This window comes from Ambystoma mexicanum, chromosome 12 (assembly GCF_040938575.1).
Source record: "Ambystoma mexicanum isolate Mex_15411 chromosome 12, UKY_AmexF1_1, whole genome shotgun sequence".
NCBI lineage: Eukaryota > Metazoa > Chordata > Amphibia > Caudata > Ambystomatidae > Ambystoma > Ambystoma mexicanum.
In genome coordinates this window covers 1,061,587,186-1,061,609,816 of record NC_090936.1, presented here as the reverse complement: position 1 = coordinate 1,061,609,816, position 22,631 = coordinate 1,061,587,186, and the positions used below count along the sequence as shown (strand labels likewise).

Below are 22,631 nucleotides of genomic sequence, written 5' to 3'. Positions count from 1 at the left end.
CGAGGATGGTGACCATACAAAGTATAAAAAGGAGTTTGTCCGGTTCCAGAATGCACTGAATTGTTGTATGCATATTCTGCGATCCAAAGGATGTCTTTCCAATTTGACTCGGATTGGTGTAACATGCACCGGAGATATTGCTCGAGAGTCTGATTGGTTCTCTCGGTTTGTCCGTCGGTCTGGGGGTGGTGGCTGGTGGATAACCGCACATCTATTTGTGCTAGTTGGCAACACTTCTTCCAAAAATGGGAGATAAATTGACTTCCACGATCTGAGACTAATATGGAAGGGAAACCATGTATGCAAACTATATTCTCCAGAAATTCCTTGGCCAAGGTGGAAGCTGAAGGCAAGCCTTTTAAAGGGATAAAGTGGGCCATTTTGGAGAATAGATCCACAATTACAAGGATAGTGTTGTAACCAGCACAAGGAGGCAGGTCAGTTATAAAGTCCATTGACAAGGTGTGCCATGGTGCCAGTGGAATATCCAAGGGTTGAAGTAGGCCGGCTGGCCTTTTCTTTTGACCCTTGTTTTGGGCTCAAATTCCGCAAGACAATACAAAAGACTTGTCTTTTCTCCAAGAAGGCCACCAGAAGTGGCGTTTGATTTTTTCCTCCGTTTTAGCGATACCAGGGTGTCCTTCCATTAATGATTCATGATGATGGGCAATAACAAGTTCTTGCAATTCTTTACTTGGCAGAAACAACCGCTCCTGGAAGTAGGGTAAATCATCCTTAACGGTGTAATGAGGACCCTTTTGACTCCATTCCAGTAAGGCTGAAGAGTCTAGAAGTTGTTTTACTTGCGTTTGGATGTCCTCAATAGTTTGCAATGAAGTTAGGCCTAAGATTCTTTGTTCAGGTATGATTGCCACAGGTTCTAAACTCAAATTGGGTTCTTCCATGCCAATCCGGGATAAGGCGTCCGCTTTACCATTCTTGCAGCCAGGGCGATAGGTAATTACAAAATCAAATTCCGCAAAGAATAGAGCCCATCGGAGTTGTCGTGAAGATTGAGCTTTGGCCGTCTTTAAATACTGTAAATTTCTGTGGTCCGTAATTACGGTGATGGTGTGTCTTGCCCCGAGAAGGTAGTGACGCCAAGCCTTGAAAGCAGATTTAATAGCCAGTAACTCTTTGTCGGTAATTGCGTAGTTGATTTCAGGAGGAGAAAATTTCCTGGACCAAAAGGCCACAGGGTGTAGTTGGTTAGTTTCTGGGTCTCTTTGCGACCGGACAGCTCCCATGGCCGAACTGGATGCGTCGGTTTCCACAATGTAAGGGAGATCTGGGTGCGGGTGCTTCAATAAAGGTGCAGAGGTGAATTTGGTTTTCAGGTCCTGAAAAGCTTGTTCGGCCTCAAGAGTCCATTCAAAGCGTTTGTTTTTCTTTAGGAGAGCTGTGATGGGTTGGACTGTTCGGGAAAATTCCGGGATGAATCTTCGATAGAAATTGGCAAAGCCGAGCATGCTCTGAACTCCCTTCACCGAGCTAGGAGATGGCCATTTGAGGATGGCGTCCACCTTTCGCGAGTCCATTCGGACTCCTTGAGGTGTCAGGATGAATCCGAGAAACTCAACTTCTGTGGCATGAAAAACGCATTTTTCGAGCTTTGCAAATAGTCTGTGCTGGCGCAATTTCTCAAGAACTGCCCTAACATGTTTTCTGTGATCGGATTCTGAAGAAGAGTACACCAGGATGTCGTCAATATAAACAATGACACAGACATCGATAAGTTCCCGAAGAACATCATTCATAAAGTACTGAAAGGCGGCAGGTGCATTGCACAAACCGAAGGGCATCACCTGATATTCGAAGAGCCCAAATTTGGTGCGGAATGCAGTCTTCCATTCGTCGCCTTCTTTTATACGCACCAGGTGATAAGCTCCTCGGAGATCTAACTTGGTGTACACACAAGCGTCTTTCACCTGGTCGATAAGCTCAGGGATCAGGGGCAGAGGATAACGATTCTTAATCGTTATTTGATTTAGGGCGCGATAGTCTATACATGTTCTAAGGTCGTCCTCTTTTTTCGGCACGAAGAACAGAGCTGAGGAGACAGGAGACTTGGACGGGCTAATAAAACCATTGGCTAGGTACTGATCTAAATACTGACGCAGATGCAGGTTCTCAGGTTCCGTAAGAGCATAAATCCTACTACAAGGTAGTTGAGCATTGCGTACCAGATCGATTTGGCAATCATAAGACCGATGGGGAGGTAACGTGTTAGCCTGTTCCTTCTGAAAAACGTCTTGGAATTCTTGGTATTCTGACGGTAGCTGTACAGGGGTGGAAGTTGCTGAGGCTAGACCCATAACTGGATTTCTTGGATAACAAGTTGGTTCACAATCAGGAAAACTTATCTTCTTTGCTCGCCAGTCAATTCTGGGATTATGTGTTTCTAACCAAGGAATACCAAGGATTACTTGAAATTGTGGGGCCTTGATCACATCAAACACAATTGCTTCCCGATGTCCATCCTGACCCACCAGTGTCACTTCAACAGTGGAATGCGTTACAGGCCCTGAGGCTATTTCGGTTCCATCTACTGTAGTAATGACATCTTGGGTTACTTTCGGGCGGAGAGGGAGCTTAATCCTAGAAGCCAATTCATGGTCTATGTAATTTCCAATAGCTCCACTGTCGATGTACGCTTTTATAGCATGCAACTGCTGAGGCTGTTTTGGGTCCACGAGCACCATTGGCATGACAAAATGCGATGTCAAAGATTTTGTTTTCAAGCTCGGCATGCGGACCCCTACGCTCGTCGGGCTAGGTCGTTTCCCGAATCAGGTGTCAATAAATCGTTATCAGTGGCTCCAACCACCTTCTTAGGTGGTTTAACCGGACAATTTCGAAGAAAGTGACCGGAAGTCCCGCAATACAGACAAAGTTGCATTTGCCGCCTTCTCTCTCGTTCCTTCTGCGTTAATGGTCCTTTAACACCGCCGATTTGCATAGGTTCGGATACGTCGGGACTCTTGGAGTTAGCGTGGGTTTTGATCGGTACTCGGGTTTCGTACTTGAACCGATCTGCTTTTCTATTTTGAAGTCTGTGATCAAGTTGAACCACCAAGTCTATGTAGTCTGCGCAGACCTGGGGTAGATTTACAATCTGAGCTAGAACATCCTTAAGCTCTCCGCGCAGGCCTCGATGAAACAATGTGATCCTTTTGTTTTCTGGCCATCCAGTTTCCACAACCAGTCTATTAAAGGTGGCAACGTAGGACAGGAGATCCTGATTACCTTGTCGTGAGGATAGCAGTTCGTTATCAAGGGCCTGTCCTTGAGAGTGTCGAGCAAACAATCTTTCCAAGCTGGCCTGGAAGCCCTGAAAATCCTGGAGAATGGGATCATCCTGATTTACCAATGGAATAGACCAATCGGCAGCACTGCCACTGAGGTAAGATAGTATAAAGGCTACCTTGGTCTGGTCGTTAGGGAAGGCCCCGGGTCTGCATAGAAAGTGTAAACGACATTGGTTCATAAAGAGGGCATATTTCTTGGGATCCCCCGCAAAACGTTCAGGCGGGGCCAAAGGCATGTGTCCAGGTAGATTGATTTGAACCGGGTTATTCAAACCCATTGATGTGGAAGTACCTCCGGAATTAGGTAAAGGAGTGTGCCCTGCCTGGGCCTGCAATAACCTTTTGGCCAGGTCATCTGTTCTTTCCTTTGATAGGATCAGTTCTCTTTTGAGAGCGTTAGTCTCCTGGCGGGCTGAGTGCACTTCTGCCCGTAATTCCCCCAAAAGCTGGGCCAGCTGATCTGTCTCGGAAGTCTCCATAGCGCCCGGGTGGGAAATTGTGGGTAGGCTTTGCGTTCTGTCACGCTCACCTGATTCCCACGGAGGCGCAGGTCTGGCTTTGAGTGCTGATGCTTCTTCAGTGGTGAAGCGCAGGACTCTGAAGATGGACTGGAAGGGCCCCTCTACTCTGGTCTTTTCTAGCTCTCAGGAATATTTCCCTGTGCGTGAAAAGGGAGTATTACCTACTGATGGAATAATGCTCAAGCCTCCCACTCCCTTCCAGCCCTCCACAAAACCTTCCACGATTCCCCGTGAAGTCTCACCTTAGGGTCTGGAAGGATGAGTTCTCCATCCTGCTTCTGATGCAGGGGCACGTTGAAACCCAGTTACTTCACTGGATTGAGGTTTGATGGGAGTTCAAAATAAGCTTGACTATTCAGGTGAGGCGCTGTAAGAGTTCTGTTGCAAGTTCAAAAGTTCAAGCTTAATAATAATGTTCATTGTCTTATTGCAGCAAGCGCTAATGCTTATGTCTTTTTTCCCCTTAGGGGCCGGGGTTCGGAATGCCGGAGATATGGCGCCGACCCGAAGTGAAACGTGCAGTTCCAGTAAATGACAGGTAAGTTCTGGATGAGCGTTCAGGTAATGTCTTTGCATTCGCTCATTCAATGTCCTTGTCTTTTTTCCCCATAGGGGCCGGGGTCCGGAATGCCAGGAAGCGGCAGGACCCGAAATGAAATGGGAATAACCCAACAGGTAAGTCTTAGAAGGAAACTGAGCCTTTCCTATTCCCATCCTTCTCTCACCTTGTTTTCTTGTCTTTTTCTCTCTAGGCTCTGAGAAGTGGGTGCGGATCCGGATGATCGCTGCTGAAGATGGAGGCGCCCAGGAAAGGTGAGTGAAATGCAGCGCTGCAGCGATCGAAGCGAAATGCTTTTAAAATGATGTCTTCCCTTTCAGGATCGTCGGTGTGATGTCTCAGTGATGCAGCTTTAGCTGGTAAGGTCTTCTTTCTCCCCAATTCTCTCTTATCTCCCTTTGCAGGCGACCCAGGATGCTGACAGGCGTGGCTGAAGTCCAGATGCAGGAGCTGACACGGTGAGCGTCCAGCTGCGAGGAGCAGAACAACGCGAAGCGTGAGTTGCTGATCGGGCGTGGTTTAAATAGCTTTGGGAGAAGTTCCGGGTATGTATCCTTCCACCGATCAGGTATGTATCCTTCCCCGACCACACCCAGGTGGAAAGTAGTCCCACAGGTAGAGTAGTTCCATTCAGGCCTCAAGAGGGCCTGGATGTAGCAGCATGGTCTGCATCAGGTAAGTGCACATTAAAACACTTGAACACATGTCTAGCTTTATGAGCCTGGCGCCTAAAGCGCCAGGACAGGGGTCTAACATGAGCCTGGCGCCTAAGGCGCCAGGACTGTGTCCAAAGGGCCCCAGCTTGGGCCCGCTGGCACTTCCGTGGGGGGAATGATGCCTGCCTCTGGGGTTGCTGGGTCAGACCTGGCTCCTTGGAGGTAGGCATCATGACAGTGTGTTACTTCCATCTCCTTACATTGCATGGGGGGGGGAGTGAATTGTCAGAGAAAAAGTAAACATATTATCTTTTGCTGAAATCATATCAAGTTTATTTCTGTACTGCCTTTTATTCATCTTTGCATCTCCTTGAAACCATAAAGCATTCTCAGCCACCTTATCCTCTATACTACTCCTAAGTAATGAAACCAGTGTGCTAGTATAATATCATCCATTGTTGATCATTGTCATATGTCTAAGTGTGATATCAAATATTAATTTATTATCAAAGTGTGATATATATCTATTGTTTAATTCTTCAATAAATCTTTTAAATTGCAAAACAAACTGACTTCTTGACTCAGTGAGGTCAGGGGGTTTCTAAGAGAGGGGCGTTATACAAGGGTTCATCATCCAGATTATAACTTGTCATAAAAATATATAAATAAGGGCTTCCTTTGGGCATCCCAGACAAAGGCATTGACTTAGTGGGATTGCTGACTTGAAGTCACTTAATAGTGTGTAATAGAAGGTTGCTATGTGCAGCATTGTTGGTAGTCTATTCTAAAACTATTGCATTTTGTAAGTGGCTTTCACTTCGAAAATATTTTCTCTGGATACAGTCAATTTCCTCTTGTAGGTATTTGGGTGTACCATGCAGAAGAGTGTTATTTAAATTGGCTAATTCTGAAGCTGGACTTTTAGCATAGTATATTTTATACATTAGATTTCTTATATTTGAATGATGTATTGATATCCTTTTGATATCATGGAAGGTGCTGTTGCAAATAGGTCCAGAAATGCAGGCTAATGAATGTCCTTGCAGTCCTGTGTATTTGCGCACTAGACAGATATCCATATTTTGCAGCACTTTAATTTTCATTTTGTCTTTACCTTTTACATACTGATTGAGGAACTGACGTAAAGATTTGAAAGATTTGTTAGGAATGGCACACATTGATGTGCACAGCCATTTATATACTGGATGGTCTGGTTCAGTCAAATCGAGAGGTAATTCTGAGTTTTCAGGGGATAATTTTCTAAGCACTGTTTCTTGTTCCATGATGGCATTATTGATTTTTTCATACCCTCGTCCACTGCTATGGATTGCAATTGTGTTTGTTTGATTTTGTTTGTATGCTTCTTCATATAAATATGGTTCTGTGGTTGTCGTGTGACTCCATTCACCTCCACAAATATGTAAGAAGTTATTTTTGTTCACATTCCGTTTATTGATAAGTTTCTTTTGTGGTTTGGTACTTAGTTTTGTTAGTGATTTCATCCTATTTAACACTAATATGAACAGCTTCCTTTTGAGAAGGATTGCACTGTCCACGAGAGCTTGTAGGATACATTTTCTACGGTAGGTTTTAAGGGTTGAGGATGATTTCGGTCCTGTTCTTATTAGATTCTGAAGGACTCTGTGGCGAAACATTTTTGCTAAAATACTTTTTTTACTTTGGGTTCTTGTTACTATATCAGGATTAATAGGAGACTTGTTAGCAGTATTGGTACCTGATTCTTTTTGAAGAGTTTTGTGTTTCATGCTACATTTTGATGGAGGAGGTAAAGTTTCGGTAGTTGAAGCTTCCTTTGTTTTCCGAAACGACTGTATTAGCTGTTTTGTTCCAACGTTCTCTACAAACTCTGCTACAGATGGATGCTTAGGTTGGACACTTTTATTTTTATTTGCTCTACTTCTGCGTTCCTTCTACAGACTTTCTTTTTGGTAGGCATTCTTTGGGGTCTGTTGAAGAAAAGAAGGCATGGTTTGGTCTGTTGTACAATGTATGTGTGCTGTGTGCATGCGTGCATGCGTTTGATGGGGAAACTCTTTGTGGTCGTGTGTTAATGTGCATTGGCCTCTTACAATGATTTGGGAAGGCTATTTCTCTGTTTGTATACTACTACAATGTGCTTCAGATGAGAGTACAAAGTGGCCTAGTGGTGAGGAGAAGCACTAACAATAAACGTAATGGCATAAAATTAAAACAGCTATTTGTTTTCTAGTACTAACATTCTAAGGACTTTGTATGTTATTTGCGTTCCAAACACACAGGGATTTGTGAACCATTCTGCCTGTTATTCTTAATTTAATAAATGGGGATTTGTGGGTAGAATGGTTCAGAAATGAATGTGTGCTTTGGTGCACAAATTAAATAAGTAACCCACACAGTCTCTTTGAGTAATAGTTAGAATATAAATGTAGTACTGTACTTACTTTTTTTTGCAGAATGACCAGGTTTCTTCGGATATGTCGTTTGCTTGCAGTGTAGATGCTGTTGATTTTCAGGAGAGTAGTTTTCACTGTGATTGCAAAAAACAAAATTATTAACTTTGTGTGCTTAAAGCAGTGATGTTACTATACATGTTACTTTTGCATCTTTTATCGGAGTATTCTCCTTTCATATTTCAACACAGTGCATGTGCACATTTCACTTCACTATGTGCTACCTCTGTATGTTATTTGCAGTATCTTAGTTGCACGTGCTTCAGAAATGAGTACAATTTTTAGATTATCAAAATTTCTTGTTTTTTTAAAGCTGTATTATCTATAGCAGAGCGATAGGTCATTACAGTAGATGGGAAAAATTCCTCTACTTTGATATTATAAGTACGATTCCGAGAAAGCGGGTGACCCTCGGCGGGAGATGTCACCACATCAATCGGGAGCATTTATTTTTCTCATACGATCGCATCGCAAGTAGCATTAATGTAGGCGGTACACGTTACAAAATTCAGACATTTTCTAATGGACAATAGAGTTTCGCGCTCAATAGGGATAGTTGTGACGTATGTACAGGTTATGTTCAGGTAATGCGGGAGACAGTAAAAAGTAGTGCGGTTTGTCAATGAAAAATCGGATATCTTGCACATAAAGGGGGAGCGTTGGCATGTATTGCCTATACAGATTTATTGCCATTAATTTGTTTAAATGAAATCATAAGGGTTGCACATGTTCTCTGCTTAAAAAATGCATACCTGTACTTTATACTTATTCATGTGCGCATGCATGGAGATGTACGTAGAAATCCGTGACACTTGCACAGTAGTTTTTGAAGTAGGTGCTTTGAAATGATATGCGACTTCCCTTCAGATTCATCGATAGTACATTTGAAGTGCGAAATGTTGATGACGGAGTTAGATTTAGCGATGTTGATTGTGATTGGTGGATGGCTGTGTGACTGCTTAGTTCTGTCCATTGAGGGAATGGATTTGCGACTGATGTGGAAAGGGTAGAAGGACTGGGTAAGAGTTACGTGCCGCACGTAGACAACGCTTGTCTGCGGGTAGGGCTGTCACATGCGGGTTTCTACAGCAAATCCACCATAGAAAGGGGACTGTAGGCATCAGCCAATCACATTGCTCTTTTGTGTCGAAAGACGGTGCATATACTGAAGATGGCAGAGGTGCAGAGGGTCAGGGTTTTGGTGCTTGGAGATATTTTTTTCCATGGTTTACAGCACTATGCCGAGAGTAGGCATGTAGCACACCATTTCGATGTGAGAGGAGTGGAGGTGGTGTGGAGCGCTGAGAGTGATCGCAATGTTTAGGCAATTGTCGAAGCTTGCCGACACATGCGTACAATGACCACTCCACATGTAGTACTTTTGCACTACAGTGCTTGCCATTTGGGCTACATGACTTCTCGTACTTTGCTGAAAGATTTGGAACAGTTGGTTCAAGCTGTCATGAACATCTTTCCAACTACGAAAGTATTTTTTTCTGTTTTACTCCCTAGAGGAAAATGGGACAACAGTTCTGTTTTCTGTCCTGATCAAAATATTGGGAGGTATCTCATCAATCGCGGCATGCGTGCATTCATGTTACGAGCTGGTATGTTTTTCTGCAGCCACAATAACATTGTTCCCAGTAATGCAGATTATTTTGAAGCAGATGGTGTTGTGTTATCTTCTTTGGGAAATGCCACGTTCTTTTGGAATGTAAGGCTTGCTTTAGAGAAGGTTCTATAATGGTTGTAGGAGTAAAGCAAGAAAAAAAAGAAAAAAACCCACAAAATAACAGGTGTCTGTAAGGCATCTGCCCAAAAACAAAAAGAAACGTCTCTTTTCAGATCCCACCTTAAAGGGGAAAAGGGGAATAATACTTAAATGTACAGTCATCACGCTCTGATCCTGTACGTGTCTACGGACATGGCGGTGGTTTGCAGGCAGCGCATGTTAACATGGGAAATTCTGGGGTGGAGACACATGCAAATGAGAATGAGCAGAGCTAGGGATTGGTCAGTAAAGTTCGGTGGGTGTGTTCTGAAGGGAGAGATTTAATGACACCATCTTCTCCCTGACAGGAGACCAGACAGCCATGGCTGTGTGTGCGCGCAAACAGGTTACCTGGATTTTGGGAGACTCCTGGATACATCGGATGAAGGTGCATGCAGAAAGTTGTGGTCTATCTGCAGATCTTGGATTTACTCATGTGGAAGTGCACTGGCATGTTTTGCGTGGAATGAGGTGGCTCGACTTGGTACCTCTCTGTGCTACTTTACAGAAAGCGCGTCATCCTGATATAATTATCATTCATTGTGGAGGAAACAGTTTAGGCCATATCTCTGGAATTTCTTTGCAATTTGCAATGAAGGAAGGACTTGCGAAGGTCCTGGACATGTTTCCAAATTGCCAAATACTTTTTTCCTGTATTGCACAAAGACAAATATGGCTGCGTTCCTCTGCATTTGGTCCACAAATGGAGAAAGCGAGGCGCAATGTAAATAAGGTTGTTTGTGCCTTTCTAAGAGATGTTGGCATGTCCTCATTCCACAATGAAAACATTTTGTTTCGCAGCACTTGCATTTTTCACAGAGATGGAGTCCATCTCACATATGCTGGCAATCAGATTTGTCTTCGCAATGTACAATCCGCACTGCAACCTTTTTTGGATTCACTGTAACCTATTTGACAATCCGTTTTTTCAAATGTACAATTTTTGACGCACACAAAACACCACCAAAAGGCTCTTTTCAGATCCACCACTTACTCCCAGCGTACAGTCCATTGGTTTTGCTCCGCTTGCACCCTCCATTTTTGTGTGTCCTACGACTGTCCGCTGACTTTTTGAAAAATGCACGGAGGCCTACAACGGTCACTTGATAGTTCTATTGTTTAACTAAGAAAGGTGGCTCTGAAAAGAGCCCTTTTTAAAAAAAAATTGTAGTTTTCCATTTCACTGCTTTTGGGCACACGACACACTAGGAGAGGAGGGCAAAGGAGGGTAAGGAAGGGAGACCAACCACGGGGATAAGAAGGGGCAGGTGGAGAAAGATATAGGGTGAGCTTTACTTGGGTAGGAGGCACTTCTTTTGGTGCTCCATGACCGTAGCCTCAAAAGCACTTCGAAAGCTCTCCCCCCTGCAGAGTACTGCATCGCAATACACACACAATATTGTCACCTTCGAAAGGAAAGCGTCAACAGCATTGCAAATGGCTTGTGAGGCAGCTAGAAGGATGTGCTCCCCCACAGGAGTGTCTCTTGTGGTGGGAGGATCAGAAACGGAGGATTCTGTGGAGGAACTCAACCTACTAAGTTCTTCACATGGCACCACCTTGCGAATGTCCGCACTGTGGAACGAAGTTCGATGTTGGGTCATGGTTGTCGTACCAAAGCTGTACGCACCAGGTCTCCCGCGACTCAGCACCAACTGGCACTGGTTACACCTCACCAGGTTTGCGCATGCTTTTGGTACATTCCCATAAATGGAAAACAACCGCCACACCCACGACTCCCGGCGAGTGCTTAGAGTGCGGAGTTCCTCCACCTCATTCTCTTCTTCCTCTTCCTCCTTGATCTCTACATCCTCACCCGTATATCCCTCTGCAGGCCCTTGGGGAGGTGGTGGCGGTGGAGGGTTTGGGGGTGGTGCTAAGGCTAATGAAGCAACAGTACCCATGGATGCCATAATGATTACTTTCCTATTGGTCACTACAGCAGTAAAGGCAACACAACTGAATGTGCTACAGCCAGAGGCACAATGAAGATACACTCAGGGGGTGGCCATTTATAGGGGTGTAGGGGTCACGACCATCTTCATCACTCAAAAGCGTTCCAAAAACTTTGAATAATACGTGCACAGGTACAGCTATTGTATGGCAAATGTGAAATGATGATTTTATACTGTGAAATAATTTCCCTTTCTGTATATAACTTCTTTTGATGTTGCGGAAGCACACAAACTGCGCAAATTAGTCCACACGCTCAGCGTGGGTGCGGTCAAATGATGACGTCCTGAACTCATCCGCGAGGGAAATGAGTGCCTGCTGGACAGCAAATACAGAATTACAAGCGTGCGCATGCGCGCAAATGTCCTATGGACAGTGTTCGGGTCCTGCACCTAATTGAAAGTGCGACACAAGTGAGACGGACAGTTAGGGACAGGCGCAATGTTCGCTGTACTTATGAGTGTACTGCGTATGTGCAAGCATTATCTCATGACTGTACAGACAGGTCCAGTGTCCTTAGGACACCTCCATTTTCTTTGACTACGAACATGCCGGCCACCGCCCCTGTTCTACGGACGTTTCCATCTTGGATGTGGGCGATACGGACAGGTATAGTGTCCTTAAGACACTCCCATTTTGCTCATTTACCGACATCCCGGACACCTGGTGGGTGCTAAGATCATGTTTTATCTCGTTTATGAGCGGTACAGAGAGCTATAATGTCCTTAGGACACCCCATTCTGTTTATTTACGCACAACTTGCACAGATGGTGCGTTCTAAGATCAGTTCCATCTTGGTTTCCATTGCTATGGGTAGGTGTATTGCCCTTAGAACATCCATACTCTATTGCTTGCGGATAGCTCGAACAGGTGCGCTGTTCGCGGACATTTTACGTCTTTTAAAAAAAAAAAAACTCAAACTCTTCATGAACAACTAATATACAAAAACGTTCAAAATACACACACACACACTTCAATCAACAGAAACACAGGGGGAAGCAGATAATGACACGAACATAGGGGAATTAGGGTTCAATACGGGCTGGTTGTGAGAGGAAGATTTGTGCGGGGAAGAAGGGATGGATGTTTTCTATTCCTCTTGAAGGTTTGGGGACGATTCACTAGGGAATGGAGAAGGGCGGCAGGTACAAGTGGGACAGTGATAACACTTTTCCTCTCACAAACTCCTCCACAAATTCCCTTTAACTTTTAAAATTATAATTTAATGTGTCCATTTTCAGTTCTATCCTTTTCAGCCTGTCTTGCTCTGTGTCGTTTGTTGGCCTTTCATCTTTTTTTTCCTCGTCTGTTAAAAAAAAAGATACATACGTTAAATGCCCATACAACACTGACCATTATTTCGCTTATGCAGAGCAGTGTGTACCATTCTTATCGCTATCTCCGGACATTTCCCCATGCGGAACATTCTCCTCCAACCCCTCCAAAGTACTGCACATTTCTGTATCAAACAAATGACATTTGTGATGTCATCTTTGATGCCCTGGGTGTTAGTGTTAGCAGTGCACAGTGGTGCGGGCAGTTATGGTTGTTTAGCCTACCATAACTGGCGAATTTCAGGGGGTTTTCGGTTTTACTTTCAACCATAATGTCACATTTATAAAGTTTGTTTTAGTGAATTTCACAGGTTTTTAGTAGTGCAACTTACCCATAACGTCCCCTTAACAAAGTTTTTGTTTAGTGTATATATATATATATATTTATATATATTATGCCATTGCACTAGCACAAGGCATAGTTAAGGTTAAGACAAAGTTCCTATGGCGTTTCCGCAAATGACCTTTCACAATAACCTTTAAACGCTTGTATGAAAAAAATCGGAAAATATTCCAGAGTAATATTTCAAGGAAGACCCCTGTGCATTCCCGATTTGAGATTTCTACATCACGGCTTCATAGATTAAATTTGTTTTACTTTGATCGCGTTTTGAACAGATTTTAACATGGGGTTTTACCATAAGAAAAAAAAGTATTTTTCCAGCACAAAAATTTCAAAATTGGCTGCTTGGATTTTACTAATTTTTTGCTGGTGCTTTACTAATTTTTTGCTGGTGCCTAGATGTTAGCTGGAATTGGTGCACTGAAACTTTTTGAGGAAAATCAACTCAATTTTGAGATATTAATGATTGCAAATGCATCTATATATGACGCATGCACAATGGCAACCAGATTTTGTTCATTGAAAAAAATATGAAATAAATATAAAATATACGCTAACCATATGCTCGGCAACCACACCACCCATATGCACAGCAGCTATAACCAACCACACCCATCATACAGACTCATCACCACTGTGTACACATTACAAACATACACTCAAGCAAGTAAATACATAATTCAAGCAACAATATGCAGCCAACATTATCATAACCACACACAGCATTCACACTCACCCACACTGCGTACTGTAAGGGATCAAGAGCAAAAGTCGGACACAGTGGCATTATGTTTTTGGCCATAGTCTTTTATTAAGATGAAAGAAAGAAATGGTTGGGAGAAATCCTATCTATCCCTAATCCTAAGAGGGGTTTCCCTGCTTCAACAAAACTAAGGAACGTCTGTGTCAGGCTGTTAAACCAAAAAGCATCCTCTGTCTTGTGTCTTAAAACCCTAAACTGACCCTTACACGCTAAACTTAATATAATGTGCAACTCAGGGATTTCTGTAATCTATACACTTGTACCTTTCTTTCAAAGGTCCAAAACATAAAGTTCTAAGGTGCAGAAAAGAAAAGAAAGTTCCACCAGGAAAAGAGGTCCTCCCTTCCCCTATGTTTCATCAGGTCTTCCACTGTCTATCCGGTACTCCCAGAAAGAGTCAATAATGTTCCACAGCTTCACAGTGGTACGACTCTTCTTCTGCATTTCTCCTTTCATACAATGTTTTGCTTCACAGTTTCAAGGGGGGCAACCCGCCCTTGAGCATATGGTTTTTTTGAATGTTTCAATCTCTTACTCTCTGGATCTCAGTTATCCTAAAAGGGGCATGGTTCTTCCCTTTTCCATTGATTGTCTCTGTTCCACAATTTCAAGGAGGGGTTTTGACCCCTAACCTTTCTCAATCCTTTTCCTACCCCTGTTGTACTCTCGTGCTAGAATACTTGTAGCTTTATTACTTCTCTCATTCTTTGTGACCCAATTATTCTTTTGAATGTTTCAATCCCTCACTCTCTGTTATCCTTAAAGGGGTATGGTTCTTCCTTTTTCTATTGATTGTCACTGTTCCACAATTTCAAGAAGGGGTTTAATCTCTTGCCAGGGTATTCACAACTTTGGTGCGAGTCCCAGACTCGCACACTGCCTGGTTTACATTACTGCCAGGGCTTTTTATGTCCTCTTATGGGTGTGAGCCCCAGACTCACTGTTTGCCTGGTTCACTATCCTGCCAGGGCTTTTCTGTTCTCCATTCACTCCCTCTTGCAGCCACGAAATAATGCTTTTCAAGTACTGGGTCACCAACCCTTTCTTAACAATGCTCGTATTCGTTTGAACTATTACAGGTCCTTTAATTAGGCTATCTTGAACTGTCAACTGTAGGCCGCATTCACTCTGAAGCACCCCAGTATCCCATTCGCTCTCACTGGGCTTACCGGTCTTCACTGGCGGCTTCAGTGTTTCTTGGGTCTCACTGTCTTCTTTGCTCTCGGCCCGCTGACAGGGAGTGCATCCTGTTAGCTGCTTGGTTGTTTGCCTTCCTCTGCTTTTGGTGGCTCCAGCTGCCCATGGCAATAATACAGCAAACTTTGATTGGCCCGGTTTCTCTGCACACCGTTCTCATCAACCTCTGTGCTGTGTCCTGCACCCGGCTCGCATCCAGAGTCCCAACCAGCGTCAGAAGTTGGATTCAGCAGCAGTCTCTGCCTCTCTTGCGCGTTCTGTTCAGCTGTGTTAGTTTTAAATGTCCCAGCATTGGTTAGCATTTTCCAAAAACTAGAAAGCAATGTTGGCTTACCGCTTCTGGTCATCCTCATTACTCCATCCCTCTTCCTCATCTCAGTAATATACAAGTGGGGGTGGTGAATAATGTTCTTGGCCATTAGAACCCAGGAATTCTCTATCTACATCACAATAAGCCATACAGGAATGTTGCAAAGGTACATGGGTGCCATGGAGAATTACAGCTGAAGGATTATTCAGATTCAGTATTTTTCTGTCTCCCTGGAGTTTGACCTCCCCTACGTGGTCCACCCGCAGATAGCCACCCCCAGGGTCAGAGTCAGGTAGCTTCTGCCTTTCCCTGGCTTCGTAAGGGAATCTTCCCTCAAGGGAATCAGTGACGATGTTTCTAGATTTGTCACAGTACGCATTGCAAACCTACACCCAAGCAAGGAAATATATATTCCAATCAATAATTTTCAGCCAACATTATCATCACCACACACTGCATACACACTCACCCCCACTGCGTACACATTACAAACATACACTCGAGCAAGGAAATACTTAATTTGAGCAACAATAGGCAGCCAACATTATCATAGATTATAGAATTAAGGACTTGTTTTTCAAATGCAGTATTTAATTGACTAGAATGGGTATGGACCTGAAGAACAGCCATTGGAATCAGAAGATTTAATTCATGTAATTCGGTTGGTCAGGGACTTCCTTAGGAGATTCCCGAAGAAACCCACACAGAGGAAGGGAAGATGGCGGGAATACTGTCTGGATCACAGGGAGGAGGCAGCAGGATTCAATGAGAAGAAGGGCACAGGGACACTGGAAGGTTTGCTAAAATGGAAATGGGGAAGAACTTGAAAAGCAGGGATCGCCACAAGCTATTGTAGAAATGTTATTAAGCACAGCATTAGTCCAAGATGGAGCCTAGAAGGCACAAGAAGGAACACATTAGAACAATGACTAATTGCAATTCTGGGTTAGAACTGTTCTTTAGAGTCAGCACAGTGAAGAGATAGCTGCTTGGCAACATGCTCTTACAGACCGTCTTCTCTGTTCAGCTTTCCAGGCCGATGGCACCAGTGCTTTTCCAGTGCTGACCACGGGTTTTCATGGTAGGACTTCTGCCACTCTGTAGATCCCCACCTCTCCTAACTCCTGCTCTCACCCACCCACCACTTCACTGTGACTTTCCTCCTTGCAACTTGTGTGTCGCACACATTACCGTTCCCTGCGGCCCAGTCTCCCATACCCATCCCTGGTCGGTTCTAGTCTCCCGCTGCATGTCCATTCCACTAGTGGGAGCGTGCATTTTCCCACATGATGCCCAGTCTCAGCACGTCCTCATACTATCTTACCTGAAGTAGTCCCTTATGGCCTCTGGCCCTAGCCTGTTAGGGTCCTAAGATTGGCAACAGTTTTTCCCTGAGTACCAGGGTATTTCTATGTTGCCTCAAGCCCACTCCTCTTCCATGTTATCCAGTTGATCCAGGCACCATTCCAGGAGTTACGATCCTGTGTTCTGATGTTCTATACTCTATGAGTGTCTATGGGGGCCTTGTATGTGCCGGGTGGGGCAAAGAGGCCGCCTGCAGTCTACTGGGTACATGCATTTCTAGAATTTGCGATAAGCAAGGAAACCATGTGGGAAAGACCAATAATACCAAATTAATGGGGACTAACACCGCCACCACCACTTGTAATCCGGCGGTAAATCCACTGAACCAAGTGTCGGTAACGGTAATCCCATTGGGCAGTATTCCAGCAGATTTACCGCCAGAATACCACCCAACTCGTAATGAGGCCCATGTGAAGTACTTGCAAGCTCCTGCATTATTACTTGCAAGCTCTTGCATTATTACTCGCAAGCTCCCACATTTCTTAGCAAACGTTTTCTAAGCTATGTTCCAAGGAGAATCATCCGCTCAGCAACAGCTGCTCTACTCACCGATATCTAGATGGGGCGGACAATCCTTCGCACTACTGGCAGCCAAATCATGGAATTTGTTGCCGCCAGAGATGCGATGTATAGTATATCATGCAACATTTAGGCACAAATTGAAAACTGTGCTCTTCCCTTATTGAAAATCCCGGTATATCGTCTTTGACCCTCTGGTTCAGCGCTTAGATGCCAGCTTTTCGGTGATTGTGTGGTGTATACACATTATACCTTCACTGCACTGACAGGGTCGGCATACCACCTGTATTTATATTGCTTTAATGTGGAACTACAATACTGGTTTTAATCAATATCATCAGGCAGCTACATACTTCATCGTTGATATGCCTATTGAAATGAATTTCGGGGGCACTTTAAATTGTCTTCTCATAGATCACCTTGTTTGTTTCTGTTGAACATATTCATCAGAGAGATTTTTCAAGGTCTGTCAATAACTCAGGGCCTGAATATGAGTTTGGTGGTATTCGATCTAGTAATACTTCCAAACTCATTCACTGTTACCACATACTGCAAATACTGGGTACCAAAGTCAAGTAGACCTTTCTGTTATTGCCCATTTCGGATTCCCATAGGCCTCCATGGGGTCCTGTATTTAGCACATGTGGTAATTACCCCATGTGCTATTTATACTGCATGCAGCATTATTTTTTGTGGAGATAATACCCTCCACACAAAAGCAAGCAGGAAGATAATTTTCAGTAATGAGGGTTTGGCTGTGCGGTAAAACATCTTGTATTGGTAATTGCCGGATGTGTTATCCCTATTGTAAACTCATAATCAGGCCCCAAGTATTTTCTATAACTATATTTAAAGGGCACTGTTTTATGCACTTGACTATTAACAAATGCGCTCCCTTGTTTTCATCCAATAAACCTTACCTCAGCCAGTAAAGCCCTAGATGGGCCTCATGGCCTATGAACCTTTGCGAGGATTCTGTCTCTATTGGTCTGCACAATATCATGTTAGTAAAAAAACAATCTAATGAAGATGTGTCTTAAATAAATAAAAAGTACTCATGATGTACCCATTCTGCCCCCATCAAGTACCCCAACCAATCTAACATTATAGCATTGTCATCTCATGGCAAAAGAACTGCATATGTTGAACACACATGTAATGGAGAGCACAATGTAGAGGTCATGTTAGCATTTCTGAAGTCAGAAACATGCAGTCACGTTGCTCCTCCACAGGTGGAAGCTGAGCCATGTTCTTAGAAAGGTTGGAGAAAATACTTAGGGCCTCATTACACGGATGGCGGTATTAGCACATGGACCAAGGTGCTGTTAGCACCTTGGTCCATGCCGGTAAAATACCGGCACCGCCTTGGTGGAAAGGGGAATTACCACCCCATTCCAAGGTTGGCGGGGCGGTAATTCCCCCTTCCACCACTGCACTTCCCCATTCCCATTTTTGCCCCATAGGGCATAATGGGAATGGGGAAGGTGCTAATTACGGCACCGCAATTTTGCTGTGCCGTAATTAGCACCAAGGTCCCTTAGCGGGTTGGTTTTTAACGCCTGCAAAAAGCAGGCGTTAAAGCACCAATCCGCTAAGGGACCTCGTAGTAAGGCGGTAATGGTTGACGGTCACCGTTACCATTAACGGTGACCGTTAACCATTACCGCCATCCGTGTAATGAGGCCCTAAAAGTTTGGAAATCGAGGAAAAAGCCAAATGTAGATGCATGACTGTTAGAAGTTCGAACTTTATCAATCTACGAGAAAGTTATGTTGTTAAAACAAAGGAGAGAGGGGCATTATTCTTGAATTTGGGGATCTTTCAATTAATTGTACAGTTGAAAGTCATTAACCACGTGTATTATTTTCTGTATATAGTAGTTAGGGGGTCATTGTAATTATTATATGTTGTCGACTGTTGTGCCTATCAATGGTGTGTTGTCTGTTATAAATCAAAGGCCTAAAATGTGGTTGTGAAATAGAAGTTTGCAGTTGTTATTAATTTTTTTATTTTGTACATTTATGAACTGTACTGCATGATTATCATTGGACTTATGTATTTTGCAATATGGGTGAAAATCCATAATGTTATGGACATGTTGTAGTTTCTGTTCTTTGTATGTTTATTCTAAAATAATAAATAAAATGATTTTTTTTAAAAGCTGAGGACAAGCATGGACCCCCAGTCCGACTCAGTCTGCCCAGTTGCATGCTAGCTGTAAAAAAACAGGACCCTGACCTGGTGTCCAGCTCTTCACTAGCGACCTCATTCCCAAATAACCTTTTTTGAATCCCCTGGGCCTTCTTCACGCTTAGCTCCCATCACTTCCACTGGAGCATGTTATATTTATCGTGCAGTTGAGTTAACAGGTACCCCACATGTTTGGGTAATGGGGCCCCAGACAATGGCTCTATTACCCTTCATCCTTTGACTACAAATGCTTAGCGTGAATCCAGGTCCTCTCTCTGCAGCCTCCTCCGCCCCACATATCCCCCCCATCTACTTACTGGGGAGCAAGAGAGTGAAGCAGTGCCTACCATGAGATAGGTCCGGTAGACGAAGGTCCCAGCGATGATCAGCACAATGTACACGAGAAGGAGGTGGCCCACGATGGCACAGGAGTCTGCGCTCTCCCAGATGCACTCGGTGTCCTCGTAGTCCAGCAGGGGCATGTCATAAGCACCACGGAAACTCATTTTTACAAAGAGGACGCACTCCTTGCCTTTAGGCAGGCAAACAGTCACTCAAAAAGGAGCCCCATCCTACAGACAAAAGGGCCTATGTTCTGAGAAGTGATGCCTAGGCTTCATGTGTCGCCATAGTAACAGTTTGTGATGCTCACAAGATGGCATCATCTTTCCCAGCCTGACAACCCAGAGAAACAGTTAAAGGGCCAGAGGATCATGACTTTTAATTTCGAAGTTGCCCTTTTTTTCTAGTTTCCGTTGTTCAATGTTGTTTTTCCAGGGTGGTGTCTTATCATTAATTTTGGTTACGCTTCTGTACAACATTGACTTTGGCTTTTAATGTTGAAACTTTAGACGCCCCTTAAAGGCTTACATGGAGAGAGGACTTTGACTTCGCAGAGTAGTTGGTATCGGGTGCCCAAGAGCTAACAAGTTTCCTGTATCTATGCGTGAGAAGGCCATCCAGTCCGGGCTTTTTTTGCTTTTAGATTCTGGCACTTTGATGTACTGAGGTTCTTCAATGATAGACACTACGTCTGAGCCAGCAGGTAAGTTTCAGGTAAGTTTATTCCTGGTATCTTCATAGGTCAGAGAAAACTCTGGCACATCTCATGCAGCCAGCTAAAGATCTCAACTACCACCCTTAGAACACTCATAGCCACTCACACCTGAGCATTCAACTCTGACATCAGTACATTCCACACTGTCCATGACATCACTCCCATAACACATTATGACACACTTGTCGTTTTTCTTTCTCATTTGAAATGTAAGAAAACTACAAGCCACATCCCAAAATTCCAAGCAAACTGAAGACTGGATGGCCTTCTCATGCATGGCCACGGAAACCTGAGCTCCTGGGGTGACATTATACCCTGCGCTCAATCCGCTCAGCTACCATGCAATTAGACTTGTGGTCCCAGAGCCTGTACTCTTAGAATTCGCAGTATAAGAGATATCTGATTATGTTGACCATGGACTGGTGATGATTCTAGTGAGTTACCAGGAATGTATAGCTGGAGTCCTCAAACTTTGGCACGCCGTAGCCAGCATAATCCACGAGGCTCATGGGAGTTGCAGTCCAAAATAACTAGAGAGTGGCAGGTTGAAGACCCCTGATTTAGAGGCATGGTTCTTTTACTGGCTCTGCAGGGCAATACAAGATTCTTCTGTGTCAGCCATTAAGAAGGTTCTGCCGCTGTCTTGTGAGTTGAGAGGTTTGGAGCTATTGCTTGTTGCGAGATACCATGAAAATATCCCATCCAATTAATGGAAGACCTGATCAACCTAAGGTGTGTGCCCTGTGGTAACCGCCCAGCAAAGACCCTCACCTTTGGCTCTCCAGAGGCTTTTGGGCAGTTGGTGAACTGGTGGAAGTGGATCTGGGTCACTTGACCTAAGCCCCACCACCTGTCAATCACTGCTACTCTTTTGGTACCTTCTTGTTTTGCTGCCTTTTTTCTCTACTAAAGCAGCCCTCCAGCCTCTTTTTTGGGTGAGTTAGTGCAAGTGGATCTAGGTCACGTGACTTAAGCCTCACCCACTTGTAAATCACTGCAAATATTTTGGTGTCTTCTTGCTTTGCTGCCCTTTCTCTTATTTAACCTCTTTTATCTTGTGGTTGGTGATCAGGTGCAAGTGGATCTAGGCCATGTGAACTACGCCTCACTGTTGTCATATGGAACTTGGCAGGAGCCAAGTTCCATATAATGCAAAAGCGGTTTTGGAATGGGGGGAAGGGAAGAGAGACAGTTAGAAGGGAATGGCATTAAAAGTTGCTCTGTGAGAGGCTCTGTGAAATACACCTAAATAAACACGTACCTCCATAGTCCGTGGCCCCATCCTAATTAAATTGGCGATGAGGAGGAGCCAGAGCATGGTGCCCCAAATGAAGGCATGAGCCATTGCTGGTTGCTGCAGTGTAGTTCCAGTGTGGGGAGTCAGGAGACTGACCGCTCCGGAAGGCGGGTATGGCGGCTCGCTCCCGGTCCACCGGAGTGGGTAACCCGGTGTAACACTACAGCTGCGGGCACGCAGCACACCAGTGGCAAGGAGCACCCGGCAAAGTCCGGATCACCGGATGGGAAGACAGCTGCTGGGGACAGCCAGCAGATGGCGGCCTTGTCGCTGGGGGCACCCAGTGGAGGCTGAGACACAAGGCTGTGATCACACCGCAAACAGTTACACGAGAACACTGAGACACGAGTTGCCACTTCCTGGGGCTCTGCTGCATTGACTCTCATGTGCAAGCAGAGCCCCTTTTATTGAGGAGCGTCATGACTCTGTCATGATGCTCTTTCTTAAAGGGGCAACAGGCTCACACTTAAATGGGCCACACACCACATCGGGCAACGCATCATGAGGCCGGAGAGGGGCCGCCATGAGAGCCGGAGCAGAGCCGGCATAGAGAAGTAATTGTCTGCAGAAGGAGGCGAAGGGGAACATGGCGAGTCCTGGAATAGCACCACCAGCTAAGTTTCTAGACGTTCCAGGAGAAGCCAGTACAGAATGCGAAGACTGAAAAGATGTATTCAGAATCTATTTGTTGGCCGTTGGTGTACATAAGTTTTTGGATGAACGAAAGCATGCCACGCTAATGAATTGTTTGAAAAAGGAGGCAGTGATGATCCAGTTTCTTCAGATGAAGGTGAAAGAGATGACCCATCGAGAGGAACTATGTAAAATCAGGTGCGATAGAAGATTGAGTATGGCCAGCTGACAAATATTGCATTAGAAAGCTATGAGTTATTTTCACACAGGCAAATGTGAATGGAGAGTGTGGATGCTTACATAGCAGATCTATGAATATTGATAGCATCATGCCATTTCAGAGAAGACAGATATATTAGAGCTTAGCTGGTACTACGCACATCAGACTCTAATATCCAAGCCAAA

The 22,631-nt window shown here is 44.3% G+C and overlaps 1 protein-coding gene across 1 annotated transcript in view; it reads right to left on the bottom strand.

Annotated features, from left to right (window-relative positions):
- The window catches only part of LOC138513095 (uncharacterized), a 145,782-nt gene extending 125,362 nt beyond the window's left edge, over window positions 1-20,420 (bottom strand). Inside the window, exon 1 of the mRNA XM_069627765.1 lies at window positions 19,587-20,420. Coding sequence (XP_069483866.1) covers window positions 19,587-19,745 — 159 coding nt within the window. The 5' untranslated portion in view covers window positions 19,746-20,420. The remainder of the gene's footprint in view (window positions 1-19,586) is intronic.
- Between the last annotated feature and the right edge of the window lie 2,211 nt (window positions 20,421-22,631).